Source organism: Dermochelys coriacea, chromosome 1, assembly GCF_009764565.3.
Source record: "Dermochelys coriacea isolate rDerCor1 chromosome 1, rDerCor1.pri.v4, whole genome shotgun sequence".
NCBI classification, from domain to species: Eukaryota; Metazoa; Chordata; order Testudines; family Dermochelyidae; genus Dermochelys; species Dermochelys coriacea.
The window spans coordinates 280,210,676-280,232,862 of NC_050068.2; the positions used below are offsets into that span (position 1 = coordinate 280,210,676).

Genomic DNA, 22,187 nt, shown 5'->3' on the forward strand with positions numbered 1-22,187 from the left:
GTTGGGTCCACAATACACAAAGTTGCCCAAATTCAACAACTGAGCAAGCAGGACCAGACATTAAAGAGAAAAATTCTAAGGCAAATTATTTTGCTTGCTTTCTCTAATGACTAGCAACACTTGCCAACCACTGTGAAATATCAGTCATGCGAGTGGACATCTGGCAACATAATTCTTAAGATAACATTAGCAGGACCATGGCACAGTATAACCATACCCAAATATGCTTTTCAGAGCTGGGAAACAGCCAAAGAAAAGAGCCAAGAAGATAAAAATGAAGGAGAACTTGCAAGAAATTATGAAAATGGTTGAACTAACTACGCAAGATAAAAAAGTTTCAAGCAACTGCAGGAGAATACAAGTAATACTGATAGAGGCAAACATATACTGAATTATAACAGTAAGGGCTCACCTGTCTCTATTTCTTTTATTACAAGAAGGCTGTCTTTGAAACCTTCTTTTTCTGTTCGAATTGTAAAGTTGTACAGCATCCCAGGAATAAGATTGGAAAACACTGCCATTTCTTGCATGACTTTTTGGACCTACAAATCAAACATTATAGCTTACATATTTCTATGGAACAGCAGCCAGTTTTTTAAGTAATAGTAAAATGTTTATTTGAAGCATCTTGAAGCATCTTGTGTTTTGAATGGGTCAATACCTGTTAGCATCAGATACAATTTATTTGACTGAAAAGGGTGCAACAGTAACTTTCTTGACTATACATAATGAATGTTCTTAAAAACATACCATGATAGTGCCTGCACAATTTGTACACGTGACTTCATACTGCTGAAAATTTCCATCAGCACGATCCCAAACAATTTGTATTGAAGTATCTGTAATTTTACCTTCATGTACATTTAATGGAGCTCCCAGACCTAAAGAAAACAAACCACATAAAATATCTAAATGCAATGGGCCCTATCCATCAGTTCTGCACGCATAAATGCCATTGAAGGCAATGGGAGACACGCGAGTGAAGGACAGCAGAATGAGACCTTATATTGTGAGTATTTTCAGATCCCCGTAGAGACCAGTGAAAGTCTGGAACAGAAACAAATGGCAGGATAGGATCCAAGATGACATAAGGCCTCTACTGGAGTATTGTGTCCAGTTGTGGGTGCCACATTTCTGGAAAGATATGGCCAAATTGAAGAAAGTCCAGAGAAGAACAACAAAAATGATTAAAGGTCTAGAAAACATGACTTATGAGGGAAGATTGAAAAAACTGGGTTTAGTCTGCAGAAGAGAAGACTAAAGGAGGATATGATAGCAGTTTTCAAGTACATATAAGATTGCTACCAGGAGGAGGGAGAAAAATTGTTCCCTTTAACATCTGAGGACAGGACAAGACGCAATGGGCTTAAGTTGCAGCAAGGGAGTTTAGGTTGGACATTAGGAAAAACTTCCCAACTGTCAGGATAGTTAAAAACTGGAATAAGTTGCCTAGGGAGGTTGTGGAATCTCTGTCATTGTAGATTTTTAAGAGCAGGTTCGACAAACACCTGTCAGGGATGGTCTAAAATAATACTCAGTCCTGTCTTGAGTGCAGGGAACTGGACTAGAAGATCTTCCAGTCCTACACTTCTGTGATTCTATAAACACACACAAACACAAAGGCAAAATTTTGAAAAAAGAAAAGTAGGGAAAGAATGGAGCTAATATTCGTCACAATTCAAAGAAAATCAGTTGCTACTGATGAACTTGCCTATCTGAAAACCATATTGGGTCTGATTATGCATTTCCCTCTGGTGGCAGAGCTGGCATTTCTGGGCAGGCTACTAAAACACCTTTTTTGCCATCCACTCTCCCAAATGTAACTGATCCCTCTCAACTAGTATCACACCACCATGCCCAGGGCTAACCTAAACATTGTGGAATGGGTTAGCAAGATGATACTATGGGATACACCAAGCTTAACTGACTCATTTCCTATAAAAAGGTGTGTATGGATGGGTAAGTGTACTCTTTATGTCTCAGTCTCCTGTTGCAAAGGTGGAACTAAGCTTGCTATTCCATTCAACCCCAACAATCAGCTTACCTCTTGTTTATATTGGTTTACATGTCAATGCCATTTTTGAAAGGAAAAGGAATAGAATCTTTGTTTTAATTAAAAGGTTATATTCTCCAAATATTTTTCATTAAATTTGTGGGACTCAAAGGCCAACTCAGCTGGAGAGAGAAGTGCAGGATCAAACCCTCAGGCACAAGCTCCCATGGCTCGTGTGTCAAAAAGCATAGCCCTTCAAATTCTAACACAAAATTCTATGCACATGCTAAAATCTTCTACTTGACATGTTTTCATTTTGACTTAGAACACAAAAATGGTCCCACACATGAGATCCCTAAAGGTTCTGCAAACTAAAAAAGTAGGTATGATGTCAAGAAATGTGTGTGGACTACATATTCTACACTGGAAAAATAATATCACTACAGACAACTGACAGTGAGTTGTCAGCAAAACATAAATATTTCACGAGATACGTAAGCCTACAAGGGCCTCTGAACGTGACGGGGCTATGTGGCCCTCATCTTGGACTACGTTAAGGGTTTACCACATATTTCCATATATCGTTATCTTACTACAGATGTTGTTATGTGTGCTGGAGTTCAGTATCACGTATGCAATACATTGTCCTCAAAATAGTATCCCTTGTTTTTTTATTATATCCCTTCAGTGATTGTGTTGCTAGTCACACTTACCTCTATTTACTACAAAATATATTTTTCTCAAAAACAGATGGTAAAATACATATTAACTTCCACATCTCATTTGTTGTAATAAATATTTGCAGATCTGAGCTCTTTCCACATGGCCCTAAAGCATTCTCACTGGTTAATCATGGAGCTAATAAAAAGCACTGGGGGACAGGGGGGTACTATGGTAACACTAAATGGGTGTAATATTTGTTTAAAACCATTAAACGTCTCTTTAAGCAGCCAAATTTTTACAAGAGAAGGATGAACAAGAAGCCAAAGTATCTGTAGCTGCATACAATGGCCAGTTCTCTGCCTTGCAGTAGGGGTGGAAAAGGGTGCAGAAGGCTCCTCAGAGTAATAAACTGAAGTAGCCTCTATGACTTCATAGCCTTGAGAGGGGGAGGTTTTTTCCTTCTGCCTCCAATTATCTGTCCAATACCCAGCCGACTTACTAAGGCTGCACTCTGCCATGAGGATTTGGCCCAAAGTCAATTCATATTTTTAGGACCTGGGTCCTGGGAGGCAATGAATAGAACTAGTTTAAAAAATGGTAAAGATGTTTAATAGAAAATTCAGAAATCATTTTCATCCTGTAGGTTTAAAAAAGGAACATTTTTTCATTCATTCAAAATTTTCTGCAATGATTTTTATCAAGTTTTCAGTCACAAAAATTTTCTGTTTTGAATATTTTCATATTTTTGTGAGGTTTCCCTATCTCTCTTTTCCTCTCTTTTTACCTTCTACCATTTTGCCACTGAAAAATAGTATATGATGTAGGGGGTTGAGAAAGGAAAACAATTTAAATCAGAAAAATGAAAAACCAAAACATTTTTGGGGTTTGGCGTTTCATTGGGGGGGAAAAAGGAAAATTTCAAAACAAAAAATTTCACCATAAAATTTATTTTTAGAAAAAGCATATTTGTAGTGGTGGGAAAAAAGTCATTCCAATAATTCCAACCAGCTTTAGTGGTGAGCATCTCCTACGAAGTGCTTAGCTTAATTCTCATTGATGTTAGCACTTTGCAGTACTGAAATTTAAACACTATTACACATCCCCTAACATACCTTGAGATGTATTCGTTAGCACAAATCTATTGATATCAGGACATAGAAAAAGCTCTGTTGATATTCATCTGATTGACTAAATAGGAATGGCCAAAATGTCAATACCTTATTTTTCCCACAAGGCCAACCAACAAATTTAATATTGTTTTAATTCTTGAATTACATGCTAATTATTAGTAGAGACTTGGTACAAATAAAGCATCTAAATGAGTACAAAGACTTAAAATATCAGCAATGCTAATGTATAGTTATAGCTTTCTTTATAAAACATGTAGTGGTATGATTTAATTATGAATTGCCAAAATAGATTTAATAGTCTGAAGCTGTATCTATACTGAGTAAAGGAGATCATGGCCTTCAAAAGAGATTTAAAAAGTTGTAATTTAGGATCACACTCCTGAAATTTAAATTACTTACATGTTTTTACACCAGGAACGTGATATATGGAGCTTAACATGTTTCCACTTCTTGTAGAAACATAGAAATCATATTCTGTGCCTGGGATCAAGTTTTCAATTGTTACTTTATTATCATTCTTTAAAGCCAGCATAGCATTAGGTCCTCCTTTGCTTGTAACATATATACCATCAAATACTCCAACATCAGGCATTTGAAGAAATAAAACCACAGAATTACTAGAAATGTCATAAGGGACAATAATCTGAACTGGTTTGGGTTCTGGAACAAGAAAAATTAGAGGAAATGTTAGATCAGTTAACAATAAACAATGAAAATACAATAAATCTGAAGCAGGTTTTCTGAGAAATATGTTCATATGGCATAAAGTGATAGCTACCATAATAAGATACAGTATCACTGAGAAACAAACAAACAACAAAAACGAGCTCTCATATAGCATTTTTCATCACTGGATCTCAAAGCACTTTATAAAGGAGGTAAATCTCACAACAGTTTAGTCTACAGAAGATGTCATATTAATTTCCTTTCCATTCATAATTCCAGTAAGCAGTGAAGTACCAGTATTTGAAACAAATTTAGAGAAATGAACTTATGGATTGTAAAATAAGGAGAGTAAATTCAGCCACAGAACAAGTGCCAAGTAAGCCTGCATTTGACAGGTAAGCAAGCTTTACATCTTAGCATTCTTGCTCCACGGTGCTAGCAGCTGTGAAAAGTACCTTTTGTAATTTCCTGGCCTCTGTAACTGGAATGAGGTATTGGACACCATACTTTGGCTCAAAAATTAGTAAATCTACCAAAAAATAATGTAATCAGTTACATTTACTGTGATGTTGTCAGTTTTCAGCTGTCTATATTGTACAGCCCTATCCCCTTACACAAACACACACATATTGAGTGTGAACCTTCACATTCCTTACATACTTGTTAAACATCTATATTGTACCAGTCTCTCTATATATAGTCTCTCTGTATCCCTGGAGACTAAGTATAACAGGGAAGACCTTTAGATAAACAATGTACAGTTTTTAATTCTCATAGATTATGTGCACCATATTACTACTTATTAGCCTTTAACTCTTTTTCCCTTATCCATTTACATCTTTGTCAACATACTCTGGCTGTAGCAGCCTACATAATTCCTGGCATTTACTTGGATTAACAGCCTTTCCAATAACAGATGAATATACAGATTATCTAACCTGAACCATTCCCATATTCAGTCACTCCATTTCAAATCCACAACACACCCAATTTCTTTTCACAGTGGGAGTAAATGTCCTATCTGGTCCCCATCTCTCTCACACAATTCCATTCAGTGCTGCCATTGCACTTCTAAGCATGGTTATGATACAATGCTGTACCATTCTTGTGCTATGTAATTCTGAAGCTCTAATTTAAAGACTGTGCCTCTGCCAGTTTACATAAATGCATTGAATCTCTCAGTTTAGACCCAGTATTACCAGGCAAGACTACCCAATCTGCCAAATCATTTATGCTAAACAATAGTAATAGAAAAATGTTAATCTTTAAAATTTTATCTTACTTAGGGTGCATTGAATGGTCTTCAGTTCACTCATATTTCCATTATTCACAGTTGCCACTGCTATTTCATAAGTCATGCCAGGAACTAGATGATTAATCTTAAATCTATCTGTGGTGTTTACTAAAAACTTTACAGTTTCATCCACATCTGTGGTAGGTTTCACTTGAATGTAGGATCCGAGGCCCTCTTGTGGTACGTTCCAGTGAAGAATTACACTCTCTTCTTGAACATCCTCGGGATGAACAACAACATTGCTAGGTGGACTGACAGCTTAAATAAAGACAAAAAATTACAGTGTATAAACACAAGTCAAAAGTATTGTCCATTTAGTAACCCTTCCTAATGCAATCCTTTGGTTTTATGTTTTCTTTTGTGATGCTTGAATAAGACACATACATAACCATAGCAAGAGAAACCTCTAAATTTATACAGTACTTTACTCAAAAGAGAGGTTATATCAGATTATATACTCACCTTCTGTAGTTAATGATTTTTGAATTGCATTCTTTCACTTAAACTTCAGTTTCTGTTTTGAATCTTGTTGTATCTCTCTGTGGTTTTATATTGCAGGATGGGGTGGGCAGGTGGAAACATTAAGGACAAGGCTTGAGGAAGTGGGCAAGATGGGAAGGGGAAGATGAGCTATCCCGAATGTGTGAAAGGATGAACAGTACTGTGCTCTTTGTCTCTGTGCTGTTGAGTCTCCACATAAATATAAAAGATGGATGGTTTAATAGTGACTGGTATATGAAAAAGTATTGTTTATTACTAGTATTTTATTAAAATTGCTCCAGTCATCCTCTGTGGCCACCTTTACTCACAATCAGTAGTACCCTACTCTGCAATTAGTCCTTTCCATTGCAGTGGAAATAGTCAGAGTAAAGGACTAAACACTGTGAATGAGGGTATCAAAATCTTACCATTAGTATAATCATTGATCTATCTTCATGTAAGTCAAATGAGATATTTCTTGGGGGGATGGGAATTACCCCTCAGCAGAGACCCTGTTCTGTTCCCCATACTCTCTCCCCTCTCCTGCTCCTACAGAAACTCCGGGTCTCCCCCGACCAAGGAGTCTCCCCCTCTCTTACCAACAGAGCCAGTGCTGCCAGGAATCAAGTTCTCAGCAGATTCCCCTGCATTCCACCGAACAGACTGCCAATACAACAGGTCACAACCCCACTTGTCTTGACAGAGGGGTAGCCAAGCCAAATTTGAGTGGCATTGTGACCCTGTGCACCAGATCACACCGGCATTCACTGAAATTTGGCTCTCCCACTCCTCCAAGGATTGTCTGGGTCAAATTTCAACTGCATTGCAACCACACAGCCAGAGTGACATTCTGGACTGCTTCAGCAGTAGCTGTCCTGATTTAGTAAGAGATTGCTGCTTAAAAGTGTTTGAGTCATGGCCCCCCCTGTTCCACAGCCTATGGAACTTTGAGCAATTGCCAAGTGCAAATTGCAAAAAAACCCTCCTAATTGGTGCACTGGTCAGCTCACATTTAATTTACCACATTTGCTTAAACTTCACATTCATCATGTTTTTATGTTCAAACCTACACTGGAGCACATGGGGATTTAGCCATTTTATTATCATTAAATATATGAGCTGTGTAAATAAATATATATAAACCATAATGAAATTTATTTAGCAAATATTAACACAAGCCACTGGGGAAAAAAAGAGGATAGATACACTCTTCATCTGGAAAATTAATGAACGATAGAGGCAATTTAGAGAAAGAGAATTTGCCTGGCTTGCCTCCAAACATGTACCAGTAAATTACTACCTATATAGTACCAATTAACAATAACTTTGTGCTTTCTATTTTCAATTTAAATGGAAAAGATCTATATATGTAATTACCTGTTGTAATTAATATAGGCTTCTCACTGCAGCTTAGAGATCCCTTTTCTGCTACACTCTGTAAATATATCTTGTACTGATGATACGACTTGATGTTTCTAATTATCGTTGAAGTGGTGCTTTTCTGAACTGGTAATTTCTCTGATGTGTTTACTTCAGCATCCAAAATAGTGACAAGATAGTGATGAAAAGATGCATTGGAGAAGTTCTCTGGGGGGTCCCATTGTAAATAGATTTCTGTTGATGATACATGTGTAGCCTCTAAACCGTGAGAATGTAATGGCCCTGATGACAAAATTAAAAAAGGAAAATAAGAAAATAGTTCTAGCAATTTTTAGTTACTATTTATTAAAGATATAGCCAAATATGCAGGAGTTGGAGGTGGGTGGAGTCTCACTACCTCAACGCACAAGCCAGTAAACCTGAGCCAGTACCGAGGAGGGAGTAAAATCCACCAGGTAGAGGACTAGTACACCTTACTTCCCTATGGAGCAATTTGGTATCTTTTCTGCTTCTAGGGAAATGCAACCATGCCCTGTCCCTTATTCATACTGGTTAGCCAGATGCTAATCCAGCCCATAGTATCTATCCTAGTTTAATTTCTGCAGATCCTAACACCACAGAGATAGGAACTTGAAGGATTTCCCCCTGCAATCAGTTTTCAAGATCAGACCAAAAAAGTCTTTCAGTTTGGAATAATCCCAGATGATATGCAGTTGATTCCCTATAACGGCATCCTCTCCTTCTAGCAACTTAATTATCTCAGTCGTTTCATATACTCAATTTTTACACCTAAAAAGTTTATTTCTTTAAAAAAAACATTTAACTTTCACTTTGGAACAAAAAGTATAATTTCATACTTTTTTGTCTATACTACTTTCAAACAGAAGGTACAAAATGATTGGATTCAGACAGAAATTAAATTGTAAAAATATGTAAAATATGTTCCTCTACTTGTGGTATCATTCTTTGGCAGACTGAGTGGTTTTCGAGTTTTGTTTGTGTCTCTGAAGTAATTTATTCTTAAGATTTCGCTTTGACTCACCTTTGATTCAAAGGAATTAATCATCTTTATCCAGTGTTTGCTAGTGTTCACTGAGTGTGTTGAGTTAGATTTTGGTACGACAGTAGATAATTGGGTTATACATTTGTCTCTATTCCATTTAGCTCGCTCCATTGGGTCAACTATAGTATATTTCCAACTGCAAAATTTGTCTTTACCTTTGCTTTATAGATATGGATATAGCATATTTCCTTGAGAATTAGAACCTGTGCAATTTTATTAAATCTTGGTGGGCAAATGGGTGCTTTTTCACCTTTTACCGACAGCCTGACCCCTACCCTTTTGACCTCAGTGGAAGTTCTAGGTGCAGAATGATGACAGGATTGAGGTTTTGAAATATTTTTTAAATCAGAAGTTAAATCCTTGACCTTACAGCTAGTCACATTTTAGCCTGTTTTCTACTTAAGCCGTATGTAAATCCTCAGTCCTTTCACCGTCTGTTCCAATAGTGCATTTTAGCTATGGATTAAGATCAAGATTTTGAACACTCTAAAATCTTGCAGTGTTCATATCCAAGATTTCAGTTCAGCCTGTCTCTAATTTTAGCACGTCTATGAACACAAAACATAGTGTCTTAAAAGAAAAAATATATGAAAAAGTGAATGATTGAATGATTATTATTCCTCTAAGTTTTGTAACTTACTTGTCTCTACCATCAGAACTGGACTTAAGTTAGCCTGTGCCCCTCTGGGGCTCCTTGCTGATAGTAAAACCGTATAGAGGCGACCAGGAGACAATTTCACAATTGTTGTGTGTGTTGTATTTAGAGGCAAGCGCTCAAAATGTTGTTCTGAATCATCAAAATAGTATTTAATTATAAGTTCAAATCCTGATTTAAGCCAGCCATTCAAATCACTCCAAACAAACACAGCTTCAGTTGTATTGACATCTTGCACGTTAAACACAAAGTTTTCTGGTACAGAAGGTACTGAAAAAGAACATCAAAAGTTTAGAATAATTGATAAATATAAAGGCTGATTTTTCTAAAATTAACATCATTAATGTAGTTTTATGGGGGGGAAAAACACTTTCAAATAAATGTAAAAGACTGAAAGAAATATAGTTACATTCATATTCACAAATATATGGCAAAGATATATAGCAGAAAAATCCTGTGAAGAAATAGTTTGGACCAGTTGGATTTTGCTGAAAAGCATAGCAGTCAGTTTCATTCTCTGGTATCAAGGACAAGGACGAGATTTCATCTTTTCCAAGATAAGGAGATCCATCTGTCCACAAAAAGTGACCTTCTTCCTGCAATAAACAAAAAATACGGGAAATATTTCTTTTAAAGTTACACCGCTGAATTATTACCATTCATCTTTTCTACAATATTGCTGAACTTAGTATTTACATTTAGTATATCATATCTTGAACTTAGTATTTACATCTTGCACTTATTTGCACAAATTATTTATGTGGGACATTTTGAATTATTAAACTAAACTATGGTGTTGCCACCACTCCACCATAATTATGATGTAAAATATCTTGCTAGAAATCATATGTTATGATAAAAGCTACATGAGGTTAATGCAGAGGGATCAATAATTTTAAAAAAATCCTCTAATAATCCTAGTAATATTTATGAAGCAACTTAAAAAGTGTTGTATATCACAATAAAAAAATTAATGGTGATCACCTGCTCATAGCTAGTTTTGTTGATAAAATTATATCTCATTTCTGGAAATGATACGGGGTAGTCAATGATTCTGAACAAATTCAGGAAAAAAAATTTATCCTGAAAGCTTGCCTACTGTAAACAAGACTTTGAGAACATTTAAAGCAAATGAAATTGTTTTTCTGGGGCCAACAATGTTCTCAGTTCATATCACAACATGATACTGTTGCTTTCATTGCAATGCTCAATGTTTCCATTTTGCCATGGTTTAAAGGGTTAGAGGAAGATTTTCAAAAGTACATATGACAGACAGCTAATTCTCAATGACTTTCCCCGAACTGCCATTTGTGCCTTTGAAAATTTCCCCCATAATGTTAAAATACAGCAACTGAAATTAACATCAATTAAAAACACATGGAAAAGTTTACATTGAAACCGGTACCTGATTTTCACCCTATTCTAGTGAAAGCTGTGATGTAAACAAAGATGAGTTCAGGTTGTTTTGGCTGAGGAACTATGTGCAGGGTTTGAAGTATGTGATATATTAAAAATGGATATAGCTTGTTATTTAGAGTGTCCCCATAAAAATTGGTTCAACCTCTAGCAAAAGACCCCCCTATATCTAATAAGCATCCAAAGATTGGATTTTGATAGCTTGTAATATATAATTATAGTTTACTCAAATTAACGATTCTGGGCGAGTCCAGGGACCATATATCAGCATCTTGAACCAAATTGGGACAGCTACACTATGCGCTGTGGTTTCACCCTGAACATGCCTCCAACACCAGGGCTTGTAAGCAGAACTTCAGAAGACAGCCAATGAGCCTGCGATTGTCTTCTGAGGTTCTTATATCAGGGGAATTGTCCTCCAGCCAGAATCAGGGCTTTCAGAGCCTCTTTATCTGGCATACAGGAGCTAGAGCGGGGTAGAAAATCTCACCTTAAGAGCCCCAATCTTAATTCTCTATTATAAGCTACTTCTAAGGTAATCATCACCATGATATCCTGCCCTCATCCAGTACACTCACTGATGTCTATAAAGTTTTAAATGTAGCTCAGTGTCAGGAAAGGACTACAGAATGAAAAACAGAAAGAATAAATAATAATTGCTAATCAACTCTTGTGATTTTATGGCAAGTCTCGCAATATTTGGCATTTTTCTTAAAGCTTCTGGAATCCTCTGATTAAGTGAGAATTTCAGCTTTAATTTTTTTTAAACAGGTTTCTAGCCCTGAGGGTTTTAGAGAAAACTTGGAAAAATGTATCCTAAAGGTGCAAAAACCAAGAGGCAAATAAAAAGAACCCAAAATGATTTTTTTAATCTGATCTCTATTTTAGGGGGACTGACTCATGATTTTAACACTTGAGTTGACAATACTGTAAATACAAAAATCAAATTTTTCTAAATTTCTCAGATGGCAAACTAATTGCAGTAGTAACACACAAAAATCTGCATACTGTTTGTACAGTGTAAAGTCACAAATTATCTGGGAAGAAAGTTCAGCAAGGTGCTTGAAAATCAAGCATGTTCATTATTATCTCCTGCCATTCTGAAAAGAAATTACTCATCTAGTTCATTAAACTGATCAGACTCCCACAAACAGAGAAATGCTTGTAAAGATAATATAAACAGCTGGTTAACTGTCAAATTCCAAACTGATAATTAACTCTTTCCTTGTGTAAACTGAGTTGATGAAGTAAAATTCAAATGCTTCTTCACAATATGTAGTAGATATGGAAACAACATTGGCAGTATTTGTCTTATGGAATACCTTTGTCTTTTATGGCATTTTAAAAATATGACATTCTGCCTATAGTACCAAGGTAACTTAAATTAACTTCAGCATTCTAAGAAAAATTTTACTTCCTAATACAGTTATTGGCTTCCTGCAGGAAATCACTTGCAACCAGGCACCCCAGTAACCTTCTCTCGAGGGGGGTTCTACACTACAGAAGGAGGAAGTGAGTAATTTAATACTATTTGGACAACCTAATAAGGCCTGCTATAAAGGGGTGAGTTCAGAGAAGGAAAGGATGGCAGAAAGGCCTGGGACAACAAAGGGGTGACATCCCTGCACCAGGCTGTCTCCACAAACATAGCCAAGAAACTAAAGCAGACTAAGTGAGGGCCCAAGAACTGCCCTGATTGAGGACAAGCTAAGGAAGGCCAGTCAGGAGCAACAGAAACCTCTCAAAAGCCCACACTAGGAGCCCATGGCAGGGGGACTGAAAAATAGTTTTACACAGTGTCCAGCTCCTACCTGCTCCCGCTCTTGGTTTATCCAGATACCCACATTGCAGAGTCCCAGCCTTGCTTGAGACCTTGCAGCGTGTTACCTATCAGCTCTGTGTTCTTGGGGAACCATGGTGCAGTATTCAACCTGATTGACTCATGAAAGACCTTCCCCAGCCTCTGCTTGAACCAAAGCCAATCAGAAGAAAGACTTACAAAAAGCAATGAAAAGGCTGGAAGAGGCACCTAAACCCCTCTGGGTCAAGGGTGACAGGCTTAAGGAAACTCCCCTAGCCTCATTTGCATCGGAGATGGGACAGGGAGGCATCTCCATTAGCATACAGAATGGAGAACAGAGATTCCAAGAGAAGAACCGCTCGGAACTCTGGGACCAGAAAAACAGGGAAGCCACTGCATGACGGGGAATCTCTGCTTGAGAACCTATGCCTGCACACACCCAGATCAGTAGTTATCAGACCAATTCTACTAATAAATCCTTTATTGGTAACCAAAATACTGAAGCTGCCTAATTGCATTGTGAGCTCCCTCGAAAGAACACTGTCCATAGCCAGGAATGATCAGTTCCTATTGTCTACCCTGAGCAAAACAACTTTGGTGTACTCCCTTGAGCCATCAGTTTACCCACAAACAGATCTAGCGTTCTCCCTTGAACCACTGTTCTTTCCCTACAAAAACCCCTTCCCAAGCTCAAGTAAGTGCTCTGATGCCTGGATCCAAAATCTGCATCAGTTCCATTGGGACTCCTCCTGACTGATCGTGCTGGAGGCTCTGCCTGTCTCCAGCACTCTGGACCCTCAGCTACCACCACCACCTGGGACTCCCGATCGATTCAAGCTTCACGGAGTGGTAAGAACCCAGCTCTCTCTTTCAGTAAAGCCTTCTGACCCTGACTTGTGTGATCAGTTATAGTTTTCTAAACCTGACTTTTATAATCAAATTTAAGTTAGATTTAATATTATAACTGTTTTGTTTGTTTGGCTCCCCTATGGTTATTACCTGGCAATAAAGAATTTCATGGTTAAGCTGGTTGCTTCTCTCTCTCTCTCTCTCTCTCTCTCTCTCTCCTCCTCGCCCTTCTCTCTCTCTCTCTCTCTCTCTCCTACCCCCTCCCACTGCACCCCCCGTGAGTGTTTTTTGGTTTCCTCATTCACCCTGCAGCAACGTTCCTCGTACCTAAGCTAAAGATCCCTGCAGCGCCCAAAACTCTTGTGGGGTTTGTTCATCAAGTGGGTTACTACCAGAACAATTGTAATGTGAAAGTGGGGATAGGGACATGCTGAACCTGGGGCATATGAGGGTGGCAGACTGAAAGTGCTGCTCGACCCAACCTGCTCAGGCGTACTCTATTCCGGTGCGGTGCCCATGGCATATGAGGGTGACAGCTTGGAGGTGCTGCTCGACGCAGTCTACTGAGTCCAGGGACACATAAGGGGTCAGCTTGGGAGTGCTGATTAACCCGGTCCTCTCAGACACGCTCTGTTAATGTGTGTGTGTGTTCGTCTGATTCTGGGGCTGGAAGAACCCATCCCTGGGGAATCTAGGTCCGGCAAGATAGCTCCATTGAGAGGGAACTTGCAGAAGGGAGAAGTAGAGCTCAGTATGAGAGCACAAGTGACACAAGCAGTACATTGATAGAATTACAGAAACCCTCCCCCAGAAGAGTAACCCTAATAAATTAGCATATCCCAAAGTAACAGGCAAATCAGGTAACAAGGGTCAGTGGAAGTAGGGGAATGATATCACAAAGGCAACATTACCAAATTTATTTACTTCCCATTCTCTCTATCCATGATGATGTATGGGGTTATAGGGCCTCAAGTCAATGAATCAAACTTCATTTTGACTAGATGGAATTGCCCGGATAAGTTTCATTTCTTTCCAAACGCTGGGCTAAAAAATTAGCAGTTTATCTCCCTGCCTCACAATTAAACTGTTTTAATATAAATAAAGCAAACTGTTCCAATGGCAAACCAAAAATTCAGTTTAAGTTTCAATAACATCACTTCAATGCTGCAATCATTCTGCTCAAGAACTTCCACTTGACATCCATGGGAATTTTGAGGGTGGATCTACTGTATATTACAGTGGATCTTCTGGAATAGTGTTGAAAGGTTCAGCTGTCACTTTTGTCTTCTATGAAAGAAAAAGATTAAGAATATCCACTGTTCATCAGGCTAACCTATCCATCTTCAAATACTGCCAGTCTTCACCACAGTAGTTTCTTGCTGGCTGAATTTCACACGCACACACATACAAAGTTGAAATTCAACTCTAGATTCAAAATTTAATTAAATCCCATAAATAGAAATGTCAGGGGAACAGGGAAACTAAAACTGCACTGATCTTGTTTTTCTTATTGTAATGAGACAACAGATGGTTGGGGTCATGGCTTTAATATTTCAATCAATCCTGCACTTCTTATTTGGACATAACTATTATTGGATGCAGAGGTAAATCTAATGGGGTATTTCCTAACTAAGGAGTGCAAAATCAGAGAGTGGGTATCCAATAATGAGGTCTAAAAGGTTAAAAAGTAAGGCCCCAGTTCAGCCAGACACTTAAGCACATGCCTAACTTCAAGCATGCGAGTTCAACAAGACTACTCGTGTGCTTAAATTTAGGTACATGTTTAAGTATCTTTCTGAATAGGGCCTAAAACTCCAGTTTACTGCCACACAAATGCACATTAAATATTCCTGTTTTCTTTTTTGGACTTCAATGGCCTTAAAATTCTGGTTGCTTCCGAAGCAAAGCACTGTGAGCGAGACTTTCATTTACACTATGGTCTCATTACATATGCTGGCAGTGTAAAGGGGACTTAAAGTGAGAGTAAAAAAGAAACAGAGTTATAAAGGACCTTAGTGTAAATGAGAATCTGGCCCTGACATTCAATATAACTGGACAGCATTATTAACTTTACTGAACGTATCTATAGATCACTGACTCAACTCCCAAAGTCCTTTCCCAGCACATTCCTGGCTTACTGTAAAATCTGGGATGGGTTCTTGGGGTACAATGTCTTCTTGAGTAACTCCCCATGTCCTGGTCACGAATCTGGGGAGATCTTCCCATGACATTATAGACCTGATCCTACATGCACATAAGGCAAATCTCCTTTTGATTCCAAAGGGACTTAGGCATCCATAAGGAGTACAGGGTTAGGTCTCAGATCAGGCAAGACATAGCACCTAGAGGGTGCTTGGGTCTGTCTGTATACAGAGAAATAAACTAGTTTCAAAAGATTACACATAAGCATCTCTTTGTAAAGCAAACTCTTTCCAAGTTTCATGCACTGCCCTAGATGATTATTTTAAATAAAATCATTTGTAGCATCTTTTTTAAATGATGGTTGAATAATTAATTTACTTGTAAATACTTGCAATTTATTTGCAGAATACGCAATGTCCTACTAATCACTACTCAAATTAATAACCAATGTGCATGAGTGTTTTTATTTAAAAATCAACCTACAATAGTAAGTTTTAAATCGACAGGAATTTGATTATACATATTAAAGTTCTCCTGATAAAGAAAAATCTATTTTAATAAGGGAAATAACAAAAGATCAAACATACTTACCTTCATGTCATTAAGACCTGTCCATAACATGATTATTTGATTGACTGTCTGGAGGTAAGAAGATATAAATATATGTTCTTCTTCATTCTGTATGTCAACAAGATGTGCCCCTATTGAAGACAATTGACAGATTTGCTGCGCCTTACTCCATGGCTTGCTTGATTTGCTCATTTTATAGCAGCTGCCTTTGAATGCCAGCCATCCTTGTGAACACAGACCTGCGGGTGAATAAATACATTATTTCCAAAAAGTTCTCTACCAGTAATGTGATGTTCCATTTCATAAATCTTAAACAAGTCTATAAAGTATGATGACATTTAATTAAAATTAACAGTACTGCCAACCTCAGTCATTCAAGAATCATGAATTAGCCACCCCATATCATAAGATTGCCATACATTTAAAAAAATGTTTTGCCTTCTTTTTTATTTGCCTCCTGGTTCTTTAGAGTGCATGCACATCATGTTTTCTAGCTTTTGTCCATAACCATGATTATTAGAAACTTTTTTTAAAATGAAAGCTGAGATTTTCTTGCAATCTTAGGATTCCAGCAACTGGGGCTTTAAGAAAAAAATCATCAAATATTATGAGACTTATAATAAAATTGCAAGAGGCATCAACACTGAAAATGTGTACTATCCTTATTCCTTAAATTTTCTACAACTAATAGGAATATTACAACTTTTTATCAATTATTCAGTAATGTGATTGAAGTTAAAATTGAATTTGTTCAGTTAAAATAAGGAAAAGGGCCTGTATGGTTAGACTTCTCCAGGGAAGATATTCATTGGTTTCTAAAGGTACATATTTAAAAGTTTTAAAAAAATGCTAACATATATTTATTGTATACAGTGATTTGGTTTTGGACTTGTGTTTATGTAAACATATTTCATTTTTTTCTTTTGTGCTGCTACATAAACAGTTTTTAAGATTTTAGATAGTAACACCAGATTATTAAATAAAAGAAATGGTGCAGGCCAATCAAATAGTAGCTCCTACAGAGCCCTGTCTCATTCAAAGCATGCCTGACAAAATGCTCATGTCCACTACTTAGCTAGGTTAGCCATACATGCACGTGCAATGCAACCTACATCCTCTCCGAATGTTGGCATAAAGTGCTACAGGTTTTTAGCAAACAACATGTCAGAAACCATATTGCATAATTCCACAGCCAGTAGCTGACCTATTAGGCCAAAGGGCCTCAAAGCACTTAGCAAAACTGGATAAGCATGGGTAGTTCAATATTTCAATAGATTTAAGTCAATTTGTATCTAATCACAGATTAAGGATGTGTTTCCAGGTCTGCCACAAGCTTCCTATGAATTCTTTTGCAAGTCACTTTCTGAGCTTCATTTATGCCCATCTAGAAAAATGTACCTTTGCATATGCATAGGCTAGGGGGGAATTTTTTTGTGAGAGATGCAGGAGGAATTGTCATTTTATCAAATTATGGTGGTTTTATTCAACTTTCAGAAAGTACCTCTGGCCAGGTTGGAAATTGACAAAGGAAATATTCTTGGTCACCATGTTTTTCTCTCTTGCAGTTTCAATGCCAGAGAACCAAATTTAATTTTCAAATAATGGCAATTCCTTAAAAGCTTTACTATTCCTGCACTTGACAACTGCTCCTTGCATGACTCAACAACAAAATCTACCCATGTTTCAAAAACTGCGATTGTGTTGACTTTGTCTTAGATTTTTAAGTCTTTGGTTCAAGTACTGTAAACTGATCCATATGGATGGACCCTCAATATCCGTGTAAAGTCCCACTGAAGTCAATGGGATCATATGGACACAGGAGATCCACCTGTGCAGATCACCTTACAAGATCAGTATTTTAGATTGTAAGGTTATTAGGTTCTTCAGTATGTATATGCTATGACAAGACTAGTGCCCCTCAAGGATATCAGCGTATCATAATGTTATTGTAGACACCTGCTAGACAGTACAGCCAAGCGAATAATTCACAACAAATAATTTTGTATGTGCATAGAACCTCATTTTCTTCTTTAGGAATATCTATAAACAGATCACAATTTCCTTGAATTTATTCAATGAATTTTTTCAACAATTTTTTTTTAACTCGATGGACTGATCACAGGTTGCTTCAAACCTAACATCTCAACATCTGAAATTCAAACTAGGTTGCTTTGTTTAAATTGGTCAAATCAGTCACAAGGTATTGTTTCTGTTTATTGACTGAATGAGGAAATACCTGCACATGCAAATTTAAAATTTTGTTTCCATAAATACTCATCAATGTGACTTTGAAATATGCTTTCTACAAACATCTGTGCTATTAAAACTCTATTTCTTCTAGTGTTTTGAAAAGCAAACACAAAAGGAATTTACGAATGGCTAAAATTCATTTAAAATACTGCGAAATGCTGAGAGCCTCCTGCATGCTGCTGAACGCCTTCTGCTCCCACTGTTGTCAACGGATGCCACTACAGGGACTCAGGACTTCACAGTACTGCTGAATACATATATTTTTTGAAATTCTCTCTTAAAGTAAAGTAATCAGTGTCATCTTTGTGATCATGATAAACTAGAGTATATACCTGTTTCAACTTGAATATCCATGGCTTGAAAAACATTTATAAATTCAAGTTGCAGCTGTTTAAATTCAAACGTAAAAGTATACAAGGTTGCAGGCATCAAATGATCCCACTCAGAGAAGGCATCATTTTGTTGTATAATCCGCAAACTGTTATTCAGTGAAACCGAAACTGAAAATTCGCTGGCTAGTATACTCCAGTTAAAAGATACTGTAGTACTTGTCACAAGTGTTTTGATACTGTTGCCTGAAATTCCACCTAACAGAGCAAAGAAATTTATATTATATACTTTTACAATAATTGATTAACAAGTACAATAGAAATATGTTAATTTTTACACACCGTATAAGAAAGTGTATTTCAGGAAGGGATGAGGGACACACTACAATTAAAACAAAAATATATTTCCTGTTTAGCTGCAACATAAAACCAACCAGAACAAGGAAGCATGGAATTGCACGCTGAAATAGTTTCTAACAGTATGTAAACATAAAATTGAAATAATCACTGTATTCAGTAGAAAGAAATGCAAATAAACTTAGAAAGCATATAAATAAAAGATAGTGTAAGTGTAAAGGTGTAAATTCTGTAATGCAGCTTGGTTCAATATTTATGAACAACATATGTTGGCCAAGAGCACAAACATGGTAGCACCACAATCCTGAGAAATGCTGAGCCTCCTGCATGCTGCTGAGTACCCTCAGCTTCCACTATTGTCAACGGATGCCACTACAGAGACTCAGGACTTCACAGGTTGAGGTCACAGATCTAAATTTAAATCCTGATTTTCTGGTCTTTCATTTCCAGGTTGGCAAGATGTTGGAATGTCTTAGAGGTAATGCTTTAGAGAGAGACTTTTAAAAGCACTTTTAAAATCAATGGGAGTTGTGCTCCTAAATTCTTTAAATTCTTTTCAAAATCTCCCTCTTAAACTCAAGAGGTTGCAATCTATTCTTGCTACTACTGCTGCTGCTGAAGCCCCAAATGACTAATATGGATGGTGACCCTGACCTATTATGAAACTGAAAGTTAAGCCATGAGTGTTAGTTGATCAAACAATTATATTACTGCTTAGACCATGGTTTCTTTTAGGGTTCACTAGGGAGACGCGAAGAAAATCAGACAAATATTCCATGAGGATTGAGGACCTCATGATTAGAGCTGAGTGAATTATTTTGGACAAACAGTTGATCCACCATGCAGCTTCAGGCTGACCAAAACTATCTGTGAATTCAGGCCAAATGTTTCAGCCCAGGGAAAAAAAATATTGTTTTTAAAGTCAAAATGTTGCTTTGACAGTTTTGAACTGAAATGTTTTGACTTTTGATTTTGAAATGACATTTTGTTTCAAAATTTAGCTTGCTTTATTTTTAAAAAAAAAAGCAAAATATACCCAAAATCCAAACAAACAAAATGTACAACAAACCATTTCATTCAACCTGAAATGATTTTTTTTTTCAGTTTTTAATTTCAGCAAGAAAAATAAAAAATGTCCTTTACGGATTGACTCAAAAAGTATTGTTTTTCATTTGAACTGAAAAATCAATTATCTGTTCAGCTATACTCATGACGTAATTCATAGATACCTTAATAATTCTTTGCAATTAGGGTAATATTCAACCTAGGCAGAGTTACCACTTACTACCCATTTTAGGGTTTAAATGAAGTTAACTATTGCCATAATACTTCATGCAGGCCCTCTGCACTAGTGTGAATTAAACCCCTACAAAATCGACTTTCCTCCCAAGATCTCCATAAATATGAATTAATCAAGATTCACAAAATCCCTATGAAATAGTTAAGTATTTTTGTACCCATTTTACAAATGATAAACTGAGTTACAGAAAGATGAACTGACTTAAACAAGGTCTCAAAAGAAATACAGCCTATGCATGCAGCTATGCTGAAGATAAAATCCAGCAGCAGCCAGGCACAGCCTGGGTCAACTGTGGGCTCTGAGACCCGGTTAGGGTGAAGGATCACAAAGCCTAGGCTCCAGCCCAAACGGGATCATCGACACTGTTATTTTTAGCTCCATGGTGCAAGCCTGAGTTGACCCAGGCTCTAGACTTTTTGCCTCAGGGGTTTTGTTTGTTTGTTTTCGGGGTTGTTTGTTTGTTTGCAGTGTAGATATACCCCAAGGGTTAGATTCGTTTCCCAAATCTGGCACCTTGCACCACTCAGGCAGCATACAGGCTGGAATCTGACTGTAGCTGGCCTCTGAGAATTCCCCCTGATGTGGAGGAGCTATTATCTGGAATAATGCCACAAGCAGTTCCCTGCTGAATTCCCCTGCCTCCCCATCCCTAACAAACACACACTCCAGTACTAAAAACCAATAAGTCTGCTCCCTAATTCTTCATTCTAACCACTAGCCTGCAATCACCTTCTCCTCTTCTCCATTCTAGATGAAGGATTGTCAACCTAAAAAAAACCCAAAACAAACCCAAGTACAATAATTAATTTCAATTTTTACTGTAGAGATAATATTACACCCTTAAACTGGTCTAAAATGGCAAGACTATCAATAACTTTGCTGTTGGCCCTCTCAAGGAAGTAGATCTCAGCCACAAGTAAAAAAAAAATAGTAATAAAATAATAATAATAAAAAAAAATCACAAGAGCACTGTTTTTGCACCTTGTTGGTTAACTTGATCATTACAATACCCAACAAGTTATTGTGAAGATGGTCTTCCTTTAAATCAGGAATGAAATCCTGGTCCAACTGAAGTTCATTGAAAATTTTCCATTGACTGTAATGAGGCCAGGAGCTCATCCCTTATCTTTTTATTTTATCTTCAATAACAAAGTAGTCTATGATGATGCCAAAAGGTATTTTATGTTCTATTACTTACGTGTCTTAAATGACTTTTCACTTAAAATTGCCCCATTCTTTATTGATTCTATTGTGACATCATATTTCTTTCCTTCTTCTAGCAGAATTATGGAATTCAGAGGTTTTAGCACAACTGAAGAAATGTTTTCTACAATCTGAAATTTAAAAGAATTTGTTGATTTAATGAGATGTTAATGTAATACAAAAGAGAATTAATAAAAATCATCTCTAGTGTAAACGGGGTACCTGCATTTTAAAAGAGGATATTAATCAAATACAGCAGTGTGTCAAACTATTTCCTCTCAATTCAACTATGAAATATTCAACAAATATTTATAACAAAAATATTTATGGCTGTTTTGAGTCTTTAAAGCCCAACCTTGTATGGGAGGAGACGGGAGAGGGAGAGGAAAGGATGACGTGTTCTGCACAGATGGGAGTTCCACAAAGCAAGTTCGAAATAATGCCTCCTAGACTGAGCACCAGGAAGCATAGCAACCGTACCTTTTTAGGAGAGCTTAGTATCAAATGGCACAGCCCTTGACTCAGCACACCACTTATGCACATGCTTAACTACGCAAATGCTTAAGCCTATCCCTATTCAGCAAAGCACTTAAAGTGCATGCTTGAGTCCCATTGGCTACAACTGTGGGCACATGAAGTCAACTGC

General features: G+C 37.1%; 1 protein-coding gene across 9 annotated transcripts in view; it reads right to left on the reverse strand.

Moving 5' to 3' along the window:
- Positions 1–22,187, reverse strand: part of PTPRQ (protein tyrosine phosphatase receptor type Q) — a 200,190-nt gene that overhangs the window by 174,647 nt on the left and 3,356 nt on the right. For 8 of the 9 annotated variants that reach the window (XR_006274423.1, XM_043492801.1, XM_043492787.1 and 5 more), the window contains exons 3-12: positions 21,537–21,672; positions 18,685–18,939; positions 16,124–16,341; positions 9,734–9,920; positions 9,310–9,594; positions 7,604–7,888; positions 5,735–6,004; positions 4,186–4,446; positions 751–881; positions 413–542 (exon numbers count right to left, since the gene is read on the reverse strand). Coding sequence is in view for 8 of the 9 variants with exons in the window: in XM_043492801.1 (XP_043348736.1) it covers positions 413–542; positions 751–881; positions 4,186–4,446; positions 5,735–6,004; positions 7,604–7,888; positions 9,310–9,594; positions 9,734–9,920; positions 16,124–16,341; positions 18,685–18,939; positions 21,537–21,672 (2,158 nt within the window). In the remaining variant the exon portion in view is untranslated. The remainder of the gene's footprint in view (positions 1–412; positions 543–750; positions 882–4,185; positions 4,447–5,734; positions 6,005–7,603; positions 7,889–9,309; positions 9,595–9,733; positions 9,921–16,123; positions 16,342–18,684; positions 18,940–21,536; positions 21,673–22,187) is intronic. The other variant, XM_043492806.1, reaches the window with a different exon arrangement.